Source organism: Oncorhynchus keta, chromosome 29, assembly GCF_023373465.1.
Source record: "Oncorhynchus keta strain PuntledgeMale-10-30-2019 chromosome 29, Oket_V2, whole genome shotgun sequence".
Classification (NCBI taxonomy): Eukaryota; Metazoa; Chordata; class Actinopteri; order Salmoniformes; family Salmonidae; genus Oncorhynchus; species Oncorhynchus keta.
In genome coordinates this window covers 26415968-26428960 of record NC_068449.1, presented here as the reverse complement: position 1 = coordinate 26428960, position 12993 = coordinate 26415968, and the positions used below count along the sequence as shown (strand labels likewise).

At 41.4% G+C, this 12993-nt stretch overlaps 2 protein-coding genes across 5 annotated transcripts; both read left to right on the top strand.

Moving 5' to 3' along the window:
- Nucleotides 1-3491: 3491 nt before the first annotated feature.
- Nucleotides 3492-5397, top strand: LOC118362626 (trichohyalin-like). Of its 4 annotated transcripts, XM_035743121.2 has the most exons (5): nt 3492-3635; nt 3787-3892; nt 4056-4083; nt 4180-4992; nt 5148-5397. In XM_035743121.2, exons 2-5 carry the CDS (start codon nt 3825-3827, stop codon nt 5352-5354), a joined length of 1116 nt encoding a protein of 371 aa, XP_035599014.1. In that variant the 5' UTR covers nt 3492-3635; nt 3787-3824; the 3' UTR covers nt 5355-5397. The 4 variants fall into 4 exon arrangements, with proteins under 4 accessions (XP_035599014.1, XP_035599015.1, XP_035599012.1 ...); XM_035743122.2 differs by having other exon boundaries at nt 3580-3635; nt 3787-4090; XM_035743119.2 differs by having other exon boundaries at nt 3580-3892.
- Nucleotides 5398-7095: 1698 nt separating this feature from the next.
- On the top strand, nt 7096-12633 carry LOC118362627 (alcohol dehydrogenase 1-like). The gene is made up of 9 exons (XM_035743124.2): nt 7096-7248; nt 9799-9900; nt 10505-10646; nt 10741-10828; nt 10943-11162; nt 11247-11507; nt 11622-11754; nt 11847-11985; nt 12075-12633. The coding sequence occupies exons 1-9, from the start codon at nt 7231-7233 to the stop codon at nt 12106-12108; spliced, it is 1137 nt and encodes a 378-aa protein (XP_035599017.2). The 5' UTR covers nt 7096-7230; the 3' UTR covers nt 12109-12633.
- The last annotated feature ends 360 nt before the right edge of the window (nt 12634-12993 follow it).

Genomic DNA, 12993 nt, shown 5'->3' with positions numbered 1-12993 from the left:
ATCCAAAGTAGCCTTTGCTACCAAATAGTTAAGGTTAGGGAAACCTGATCCTAGATCTTTGCTGGGGCCAATCTCTACCAGGATTCATCAACTGTAGAATAAAAGTCACTTTATAATCTTGTGCTGCCAACTAAAATACCGTAGTCCTTGTGGAATGCTTTTTGGTGTTTGGCATGTTCCATGTTTACAGTGCCTTTGGAAAGTATTCAAACCCCTTGACCTTTCCAAATTTTGTTACGTTTACAGCTGTATTTTAAAATGTTTTTTTTTTTTTTTTAATCCTCAGCAATCTACACACAATACCCCATAGTGACAAAATGAAAACAGGCTTTTAGAAATTTTACCAAATGTATTAATAATAGAAAACAGAAATAGCTTATTTACATAAGTATTCAGACCCTTTGCTATGAGACTCAAAATTGAGCTCAGGTGCATCCTTTTTCCATTGATCATTCTTGAGATGTTTATACAACTTGATTGGGGTCCACCTGTGGTACATTCAAATGATTGGACATGATTTGGAAAGGCACACAACTGTCTATAACGGGGCTTACAATTGACAGTGCATGTCAACAGCAAAAACCAAGCCATGAGGTTGAAGGAATTGTCCGTAGAGCGCCGAGACAGGATCGTGTCGAGGTCACTTTGACAGAGCTCGAGTTCACCTTTGGAGATTGTTGTCCTTCTGGAAAGTTCTCCCATCTCTGCAGCACTCCACCAGTCAGGCCTTTATGGAAGAATGGCCAGGCAGAAGCCACTCCTCAGTAAAAGGCACATGACAGAATAAGGCTGTAACGTATCAAAATGTGGAAAAAGTCTAGGGGTCTGAATACTTTCCGAAGGCACTGTATATGCAAAAAAAAGTGGAATGTCTATTAATATTTACAAAGTAGGTTTTTAAGAATGTTTGATCACAAAGCAAAGCAAGATGTGAATCTGCAAAGGGAGCGAGTGAATTGAGAGTGAATTTATTGGATTGAGTTGGCATTGCATCAGATTCACTGTAGGTATGTCTGTGATCAGTTTGTTAAAGGGATGAGTGATCTTTGTTTACGAATGAGAATGTAATTCTTCTGTTTATGTTGTTTATGTTGAAATGTTGGGTAAGTTTACAAGGTGGATAATGTTTGAGAAATTTGTAACCAATGTTATTTTTTTTTCTCAACCGTTTTGGCACTAATTGTACACTAAGTGTTAATGTTTTGCTACTGTATGAGTATGAGGGTCGTTCTACCAATTGGGTGCCTTTTTGAGTAGTGTAACTTGGTAAAAAGTTAGTTTTGTTTGACCAAATCTTTACATTCTGTCATAAAAAGCACATGTTAAACTTAAAAAATTAATAAATAACATGTTTTCCCATCTCAAGAGGTTGAATAAAAAAATATGACAATAGTAAGTGCCATATAAAATAACAGGGTTGACCATGACAGGGTTGACAATTTCATCTTAAATCAGCCTTAAATAAAAAATATTCTAGCCTGTCAATCGATGGGTAACAGGATTGATGTGGTATGCTCAACCCACTCAATTTTCCACCACAGAATACCAGAAAATGGTTGAAAAGAGTACAACGAGTTCAAACACTTTTACACTAGGGTATGACTAAAAGATTTTCAATATTTCTTTAAAAACAAATTTGGGGGGAAAGGAATAGTTTCATCATATTAAAACGATAGTTAAATTCACGTAACAGGGTTGATCTTAAAACGAGGGGCAGGTTTTGGGGGATTTTTTTTACCTTAAAAGGAATCACTAATCACATTAAATAAATAATAATCGCCAGAAATAACTTAACTAGGGCTTTACAATGATGGTGAAACCTTGGAGAAATGTTGAGGTTAAGTGGGTTGTTATGTTATTCCTGTGTGTCCTGTTCTCAACACGTATGCCTCTGCAGAATTATCAAACTAGTTGAGCAAGTCATGGCCATAGACATATTTCATTCTAATTCTATGGTCATAACATCATACTGTTCTAATGATAATTGATGACATCATAATGAATTTTAATAAACCTGTTTATGATGTAAATCAAAATTCCTTGACCAGAACAGGGAGGTTTCAGGAAGGTCCTGCTACATTTCACCATACCATGATGCAAGAGCAGGTCAGTGCTTAATTTGTAAAAATATCTTGCCTGAGACCTGACGACTTCTTTATGCTCTTGATCAACAATCTAGGCTTTAGCTCAGCGGGCAAACACAGTCATATGGGACGCTGACCAGGTGATCTGTGTTGAAAACCAGTCACATAGTTATTGTATATTCAAATAATATTTTATTGGTCGCATGAAGGTATTTAGCAGATGTTATTGCGGGTGTAGGGAAATGATTGTGCTCCTAGCTCCAACAGTATCTAACAATTCGCAACAATACACACAAATCTAAAAGTAAAAGAATGGAGTTAAGAAATATATAAATATTAGGACGAGCAATGGAGTGGCATTGACTAAAATACAGTAGAATAGAATACAGTTTATACATAGGAAATGAGTAAAGCAGTATGTAAACATTATTAAAGTGATTAGTGATTCCATGTCTGTACAGTGGGGCAAAAAAGTATTTAGTCAGCCACCAATTGTGCAAGTTCTCCCACTTAAAAAGATGAGAGGCCTGTCATTTTCATCATAGGTACACTTCAACTATGACAGACAAAATGAGAAAAAAATCCAGAAAATCACACTCGGATTTTTAATGAATTTATTTGCAAATTATGGTGGAAAATAAGTATTTTGGTGAGGTGTTGGGCAGACCGCAGCACCCTCTGCAGTGGTCATAGCCTGACAGGATGCTCTCAATTGTGCATCTTTAAAAGTTTGTGAGGGTCTTAGGGGCCAAGCCAATTTCTTCAGCCTCCTGAGGTTGAAGAGGCACTGTTGCACATTCTTCACCACACTGTCTGTGTGGGTAGACCATTTCAGATTGTGAGGGATGTGTACGCTGAGGAACTTGAAACTTTCCACCTTCTCCACTGCGGTCCCGTTGATATGGATAGAGGCATGCTTCCTCTGCTGTTTCCTGAAGTCCACGATCATCTTCTTTTTGTTGATGTTGACAGGAGGTTATTTTCCTGGCACCACTCTGCCAGGGCCCTCACCTCCTCCCTGTAGGCTGCCTCGTCATTGTTGGTAATCAGGCCTACTGCTGTTGTGTCGTCTGCAAACTGGATGATTGAGTTGGAGGCGTGTATGGCCACAATCATGGGTGAACAGGGAGCACAGGAGGGGGCTGAGCACGGACCCTTCTGGGGCCCCTGTGTTGAGGATCAGCGAAGTGGAGGTGTTGTTTCCTACCATGACCACCTGGTGGCAGCCTGTTGGGAAGTCGAGGACCCAGTTGCACAGGGTGGGGTTCAGAACCAGGGCCCCGAGCTTAGTGATGAGCTTGGAGGGTACCTTGGTGTTGAAGGCTGAACTATGTTCATCATGTGTTGAACTGTGCTTTCGGCCGCAGGGGGACCAGCAGCTCTGCAAAGCCCAGGAGGCCCAGCGTGTAGAGCGGGCTGTGCTGCTGGAAGCCGTCCAGGGCCTGGAGATTGAGTTGTCTGTGTGCCAGCAGAGACAGAAGGACCTGCAGGACACTTTCTCCACAGCCCAGAGCCACTGGAGGGCCCAAGAGGAGCGGCTGCACCATGAAGGTAACAATGGCACTTATCTTCATCTAAAATGTGTGTTTTATAATTTGGTGCAATGTTTCCCAATCTGTTTCTTGGGGAAGATCCTAGAATTTGCTGAAAAAAGGCCTGTTTCAGCAGTGCGTGTGTATGTGGTGTGTGTGTGTATGTGTAGTGTCCTCCCTTACCTGTTTGTTGGGAGACCACAGGCAGATGACCGACAGTTTGATTGAGACAGTCAAAACCGAGCAGAAGAAAGCAGCCAATCAGTTTGCAGAGCGGTCAGTAAATTGATAATTGTTAAGATTTCTACTCAAGAGCTTGATGATTAATTGATTTATTGAATTACGAAAACATTTATGATTTCTGGGGACCGGAATCGAAACCCCCAGATTTAAGTTGATAATGATTCCTTGTTGACCATTTCTTCTTTATTTCATGAAGCACGGAAAAGCCTGGCAAACAAGATGAGGTAAAATGTATGTATCTGTTTATTCTTCATTGACCTTAACACTGTTTATTAAGGAGTGATGCCAGCTTTACATACTTGCTCTTACTTCTCTTTTAGATGGTTGCTGATGCTGCTGAAGGTATGGGCTACAATCAGAGCAGGCCCCGGCTGCAGCGCACCATGAAGCTCCACTCCGACCTGCACCAGGCCTTAGAGGGCCTCCAGCTGCAGACAACAGCATCACCCTCCCCATTATTAGACCCCATGAGCTCCTACCAGGTCTCCGTCCAGCAGCTTCAGGAGGAGCTTCAGAGAGAGAAGAACCTAGTATCGAGGCTGGTGGAGCGTCTGGAGAGGGCCGAGCAGAAGTCAGAGGAGCTGAGGCAGCAGCAGGAGCAAGACGCCAAGGAAAGCTGGAACACTGTCCACCAAGAGATGGAGACCAACCAGGAGATGGGCGGCATGGTGGAGCGGATGAGGGGGAAGGTGCAGGAGTTTAGCACCATACTGCGACGCAAGATAAGCTGGGGTGGATGGGCTGGGATGAAGGATGAGGAGGAAGAAGAAGAGGAGAGGAAGCCTGCAAACGCCCTTAACTCAGAGTGCGTAAACCAGTGTCAGGCAATACACCCAGATCCACATGTGCTAAAACAGGCCCAAAGGAACCCAGAACTAGAACCAGAGAAGGGAGCCCAGGACCAGCACTCCTGCTTAGAGACGTCGCTGTGGAGGTGGCAGAAGACGCTGGGGGGACAGAGGGACATTGTGAAGAGGCTGAAGGCCGACATGAAGAGGGAGACAGAGAGCATGCAGGTGATGGCCGCCGGCCTCTTGAACAACAGACAGCACAGCCTGGACACATGCCAAGTTCAAGCCCTTGAAGAGCACCTGGAGATCTGGAGGCGGAGGCAGAGAGAGATGAAAATGCAGGTAAGATGGATGCTTGTTTAATTCAAGTGAGTCTTATCTGTCATGCCTAATTCATTTTTAAAAAATCATAATAATAATAAAAGGGAAGCTATGCATGTGGGCCTCCATTGACCCCTGAGCTACAAAGCCTAATTTCTAGTGGTTCTCTTTTTCAGCTATCTGAGATGCAGGCCCAGTTTGACGTGGAGCGGAACCGCTCTGCCGGGTTTCTGAAAGAGAATGACAAGCTGAGTAGACTGCTTTGCACGGTGGAGTCCTCGGTGGCTGACCTGCAGCCCCTGCTCACCTACCACCAGGTCCTAGTAGAGGACGCCATGAAGGACAACTCTATCCAACATGGCCGCCACAGGAGCAAGATGTAAAAAATAACTCTCAAAGACTGATGAATAAAAGTTGACAATATAATTTGCTTTTGTGTTTGCTTACTGTTTCGATTGGCCTCTAAAAGATAATGTATGATGTAATTAAAACTCTTTCATATAAATTTCTGCCCTTTATATGTCCCTAAGTCAACATAAATGGATTGTTCTTTATCTTTACAATAAGAGCTATAATTATCTACTAGACAATACTGAGCACCTACGTTGTCTGGGATTCAAATGTCCCTTTATTTTGAAGGTAACCACAGATACAGCAGACAGCTGCCGCTCCTACTTACAGATGTTACTCTAATTACCATTTCATCAGAACAGTAGGGCATAACTTCTGAAGTTAATGGAGAAGCATTATAAAACATTTGCATAACCAATAAAACAAAAATCTAAAATGTAGATATTTCCATTTGCAATAAAATTGTAAAACTCAAATTTGTATGAGTTTATATTTGAAAGTTGTATTTTAAATTGTGCATGCTGCAAACAGATATAATACCTGAAAGTAGTTATGTAACAATATATGTACCTACGCTGTAATTACATAGGCATTATTACACAGTGTAAAAAGGGTTAAGTGTTGCTGCTAAAATGGCTATTCAACATAGTAGTCCTTTCACCTATCCACTAAGGTACTGGCAACAAAGACAGGAAGCTATTCAATATTATGTTCTTTATTCTGTAAACCCAGAGCAAACAGGGTCTAATTAAAAAGTGCTATGAGACATTGCCATATCAGCAGTTCATCAGCACAGAAAGCTGATACATATTTACATAATCTAGCTTTCAAAAAATAATATACTCTTTTTAATCATCTCACTCATTTTCAGATTGTCCATTTTGAGTCCTGAAATCACCTGGTTAATATTACTTAACATGCAACTATCTGAGCCACAGGCAAAGGCTGCCTGCTATTGTCGTCCTGGAGGAAACCCTGTATTTCAAAAAAGAAATTTTTTATGAACAAGGCTTTATTCTATTAATGGGACATCACAAGGCATTTTGCGTGACTTGTATTAAACCTAGAGTCATGAAACCTTTACAACTTCAGTTTAATTTATCTTTATTTATTTGTATTATTTTACTGCTCTAGGTTGTTATTATTTCTTGCATAACCTTATCTACTATTATGTATTGATTTATTTTTCATTCACTCCGTAAAACACAGGAGGAATTGTCACTAAATTATCACTGTGAATCATTGCAATGTTTATGTATCAATTAATCCTGTAAGGGATGGGTTGCCAACTGGCAATTTGACACAAAAATCAAATGTAATTCATTCATTCACTGAATATTGAGGGGAATGACTACTTTCAATGTATGTGAAAAAAACACAATCGACAAAAAATGAGATCCAAGGTTTTTCCAGGATGCCGATGATATCGAAGAGAATAAGTCTCCACAGTGTTCGAGAAGAACGAGACAACACTATCTCCCAGAAGAGCCTATCCCACACAGACAGTTCAATCTAGTTTCTAGTTAACACTATATTGCATTTAACCATAAAGCCAAAATTCACAGGTTATATCAAAGGTCATTACAAACAGATGAATCACATGATGGACTCATCTCTGTGACTTATCTATATTACATGCAGCTACAAACAATAACTGTGCAGTGTTAGTTGTAATCTACGTTGAACGAACCGGCAGTTGTGATATCCAATTTCATGCCACTTGTATCAGTGTAAGGATATCTAGCCTTGCAATAAAAGGCCCCCCCCCCTTTCTGAATGTTAGCCTCTAGTCTGGATGGCTGGAGTATTTAAAGGTTGTCCAAACCATCCCTCTGTCACACTCTCTCCCTCTAACTCTATGCTGAAATATATTGCTCTTCTCTTCCAAACTCCTTAGGTTGATAGAAGATGGCAACTGCAGGAAAAGTATGTATCTCTGTCTTCACCCCTCTCTTTCTCGAATACACATCTGTATATATATTGTTATTAATGTATCTACTGCAACTTTTATCACTTATTTATTTTGTATTTGGGTTCATGTACAGTACACATACAGCTGTACACATACATTTGGCTTCCTACCAAGTGATTGTTATTGAGAGATATATGCATGTGTAAAGATGTAACAATAGAGAATCCTCTGCATTTGAATTGAATTTGAACTGACATGTGATGATGCACAATCTGTGATTTAAAGTGTTTCGGTACGATTTGATTAAGGTTGAGTGTGTACTTTAGAAAATGACAGTGAGTGGTGGCAGTAACGCAATTTTTGGATTATCCAAACTAATTGGATTGCTTTCAGTTACTTTTGCATTAATTTCCCCTTAAAAGGCATCGGAATAAGACAAAAAGAATCCATCAAACGCATTTGGTGTGTCATCATAGTGCTCTCTGATTTGTGATGAGATTACTCAGGTGGAACAAACTTCAACTTGCACCTGTTTTTTCAATGCTGAATTGAACGGCATTGCGAAAATGTAAGAAATGTAATCCAAGAAGTAATCATCTAGTTTTTTTAAAGTATCTGTAATTACATTACAATATAACGTTAAAAAACAATGATTAACTTCCCAACGCTGGGCTTACTATAGCTCTCTAGTAAGTTATTTTCAAGTTCATCAGAGATTTGTCCTGCAGAATAACAACCTCTTGTTTGGGATAAATATCCTTTTGGAATTACACAATAACTGGAATGGTCCTCAAAACCTGGCAACTGCGGTCACTCACTCACTCCCTCACACTCACACTCACACACGCTCACGCACACACACTGTAAACGTCATGCCTAATGTGAAGCATAATATGTTTTTTGGGGAGAGTCGCTCTGAAACTATCCAAATTGTTTTTGCACAACCATTGACTTTGGCAGAGAGTGCATCTGGGATAAAGCCAATGGACAAAAAGATAAATATTTATATAGGGTTTCAGTTGCTCAACAGTTGAATGAATCAGATTGTACTGTAAACAATGAAGTATATAAAGACTGAAATGAAGCCCTTCGCTGAATTACACAACATAACCAAAAGTATGTGAACACCTGCTTGTCGAGCATCTCATTCCAAAATCATGGGCATTAATATTAAGTTGGTCCCCCCTTTGCTGCTATAACAGCCTCCACTCTTCTGGTAAGGTTTCCACTGAATGTTGGAACATTGCTGCTAAGACTTGCTTCCATTCAACCACAAGAGCATTAGTGAGGATGGGTACTGATGTTTGGCGATTAGGCCTGGCTCGCGGTCTGCGTTGTAATTCATCCCAAATGTGTTCGATAGGTTGAGGTCATGGCTCTGGAAGCCATGAAGTTCTACCACACCTTTGTGCACGGGCATTGTCATTCTGAAATAGGAAAGGAGCTTTTCCAAACTGTTGCCACAAAGTTTGAAGCACAATATCGTCTAGAATGTCATTGTATGCTGTAGCAGACCATTATTCCCCCTCTACCAAACTTTACAGTTTGCACTATGCATTCGTACAGGTAGTGTTCTCCTGGCATCTGACAACCCAGATTAGTCTGTTTCCACTGCGCTAGAGTCCAATGGTGGTGAGCTTGGCACTGTGCATGATCTTAGGCTTGTGTGAGGCTGCTCGGCCGTGGAAACCCATTTCATGAAGCTCCCAATGAACAGTTCTTGTGCTGATTTTGCTTCCAGAGGCAGTTTGGAACTCGGTAGTGAGTTTTGCAACCAAGGACAGACAATTTTTACGTGCTACGCGCTTCAGCACTCGGTGGTCCTGTTCTGTGAGCTTGGCCTACCACTTGTTAGATGTTTTCACTTACATTTACATTTAAGTCATTTAGCAGACGCTCTTATCCAGAGCGACTTACAAATTGGTGCATTCACCTTATGACATCCAGTGGAACAGCCACTTTACAATAGTGCATCTAAATCTTTTAAGGGGGGTGAGAAGGATTACTTTATCCTATCCTAGGTATTCCTTAAAGAGGTGGGGTTTCAGGTGTCTCCGGAAGGTGGTGATTGACTCCGCTGTCCTGGCGTCGTGAGGGAGTGTGTTCCACCATTGGGGAGCCAGAGCAGCGAACAGTTTTGACTGGGCTGAGCGGGAACTGTACTTCCTCAGTGGTAGGGAGGCGAGCAGGCCATTCACTTCACAATAACAGCACTTACAGTTGACCAGGGCAGCTCTAGTAGAGAAGAAATTTGATGAACTGACTTGTTGGAACGGTGTCATCCTATGGCGGTGCCACATTGAAAGTCACTGAGCTCTTCAAAAGCCATTCTACTGCCATTCTACTGCCAATGTTTCTCTATGGAGATTGCATGGCTGTGTGCTCGATTTTATACACCTGTCAGCAACGGGTGTGGCTGAAATAGCCAAATTCACTAATGTAGTGAAGTAAAAGTAAAAGATAAATATTAAAGTACAAAAAACGACTTGAGTAGTACTTTAAATCATTTTTATGTAAGTACTTTACACCACTGGACCTGTTTTGGGTCGTGTTGTGTTTTATAGGTGATTAAATGCCGCGCTGCAGTGGCATGGGAGCCAAGCAAACCCCTGGTGATGGAGGAAATTGAGGTGGCTCCTCCCCAGGCACATGAGATTCGCATCAAGGTGAGAGAGACTACAATTAATGCAAACACACACACACAAGCTCTCATTTATGCAACGCATAGAAGGCAATGATCAAGTGTTGATCATCACCATTGATATTACCCTGGCCAAGTATGAGGGCACTGCTGAGGACACACAGCACACATGAATACACATAACGTGCCATGGGTCCAGTACACATAAATACTCATGAATACACATAACATGGGTCCAGTATACATAAATACTCATGAATACACATAACATGGGTCCAGTATACATAAATACTCATGAATACACATAACATGGGTCCAGTATACATAAATACTCATGAATACACATAACATGGGTCCAGTATACATAAATACTCATGAATACACATAACATGCCATGGGTCCAGTATACATAAATACTCATGAATACACATAACATGCCATGGGTCCAGTATACATAAATACACATAATGTGCCATGGGTCCAGTACACATAAATACACATGAATACACACAACGTGCCACACATAAATAAACATGAGCCCACAGAAACACTTCTGACACTCACATTAGCATATTTTTAGAACACTTCTCAAAATGAATACCTCTTTGTTTTTGTCCTGTTGAGTGTAGATAGTGGCCACGGGTGTGTGTCACACTGACCTGTACCACCTGTTTGAGGGGAAACACAAGGATGGCTTCCCTTGTGTCCTGGGCCACGAAGGGGCTGGGATTGTCGAGAGTGTGGGGTCGGAAGTGACCAAGTTCAATCCAGGTTGGAAATATAGCTAGTAAACCTGTATTTTCAAATTGGATACAAATAACAGCATGTACGAAAAAGCTGTGTACTCTGCCTCTCCTCCTGTTAGGTGATAAAGTCATCCCTCTGTTCATCTCCCAATGTGGCCAGTGCCGGTTCTGCAAGAGCCCAAAGACCAACCTGTGTGAGAAGGGCTGGTGAGGTCCCATTACTAGCCTAGTCTTGAACTTTCACAATACCTATTTTTTTTTATTTTTTTTATATAACTTTTGTGTGTTATTCTTGCACTGAACATGAGCCAATCCCACCAGGGCCAGTGATAGGTATGATGTGATGTCAGAGTCAGACACCCGGTTCACTTGTAAGGGGAAGAAGGTGCTGCAGTTCATGGGGACCAGCACTTTCTCAGAATACACCGTGGTCAATGAGATCGCCGTGGCCAAGATCCATCCCTCAGCCCCTCTCGACAAGGTCTGTCTCCTTGGCTGTGGAGTCGCCACCGGATATGGCGCAGCCCTTAACACAGCCAAGGTGTGTTAATTGTAACTATCAGGTTTAGTTGTAGTGATGTCTTCATATACTAAAGTGTTGATGCATAGGACACCTTTACCCCAGGTGGAGCCAGGGTCTACATGTGCTGTGTTTGGCCTGGGAGCTGTGGGGTTGGCAGCGGTCATGGGTTGCAAAAACGCTGGGGCCAAGAGGATCATCGCCATTGATATTAACCCAACCAAATATGAGAAGGCCAAGGTCTTCGGTGCCACAGAGTTTGTCAACCCCAAGGACCACAACAAACCCATCAGTCAAGTGCTGCATGAGATGACCAATGGAGGAGTGGACTTTTCCCTGGAATGTGTGGGGAGTGTGGCCGTAATGGTGGGTTTAGATTGTGTGTTTGTATGATGTTGAGATAAGTGTGTAGGTGTGATGTCTTGATTGAGTCAAGTGGTATAGATCTATAATTCTCTATCTATTCCTGTCTCTCTCTAGAGGAGTGCTTTGGAGTCGTGTGTTAAGGGATGGGGAGTAAGTGTGCTGGTCGGATGGACTGACATGGATGACTTTGCTGCCAGACCCATTCAGCTCATAGCTGGCCGCACCTGGAAAGGATCTCTGTTTGGAGGTGTGCCACCTATCAATCAACAGTCAAACATTATACATGTATTTGTGTGTGTGATATATTTCTAAATGTGTGTCTGTGCATGCGCACGCCAGGTTTTAAGAGTAAGGATGGTGTGCCCAAGCTGGTGAATGAGTACCTGGAGAAGAAGGTGAAGCTGGATGAGTTTGTCACCCACAACATGACCCTGGCCCAGGTCAACGACGCCATCCAACTCATGCAGACAGGAGACTGGTAACTTTCACCTTAGTACTGTTTGTCTCTGTGAGAAGTTTAATTTAATGTTCAGAAAAATAAATGCTTGTGTTCTCCTTGTTTTGCAGTATACGGTCAGTCCTGAGTGTGGCACTGCAGTAAGAGGGTCAACTCAACCCAGCCAATATCACTTAATTTTCCTGCTCAACCAATCAAAGAGCAAAACTATACAATATGGCTTGATAAACCAATGATTCACTATATCACAATATGTATTAGTAGGGTTGAATACTGTTGAATTTATTATGGATTTATTATGGATAAATGAATAAACAATATCCCCATTTTAAATAGAATTGTGTCTAGGTAAACTTATACTCTGTATCTTTAATAGACAATATGAGTTCATAAGAAGAAATTGTGTGACAGGAGAAAGGAGTAATAAAACCATTCCAACTGGGCAGGAACAAATGGGTTGTGGACTGTGTAAACACATAAGGTCGTTAGCCTATGGTTGACCCAACCTGAAACTTAGCTCTGGGGTTTTTAGATTAGGCAGAACCTGTCAGTTCAGTTCAGTGGTGATCGATAAGGTGATCGATAATGTTGAGGGGTCAAAAGTTATCTGGGAGTGTGTTAGTAAGATAGAATGAACTTTTCACCTTACTTTGTCCTGTCGAGAGGGGGGTTCGGTTAAGACAGTGAAATTTATGTCATGATCTGTATAAAAAATAATGCATGTGTTTGAGTGGTAGCGCGCTCCGAGAATAAATTCTATTACCTATTATTTAAAGACTGGTCTGCATCTATTTTATGTAAACAAGAAATCTTACAAATTCTCATAAAATAGATTAAGGGCTTTCAATTGATGAAAGCACATTGTCATAATTAAATTATACTAACAATACTCAATGGTAGGTAGCATACTGCAGGCATGCTGCTAGTAACCATTGTAACAACAATGATAATCATGTTTTGATTGTGTTATGTTGCCTGGAAGCCAATTATGTTTCTGCTTTAGTCATTGTCAAGTGGGAGTAGGTTAAA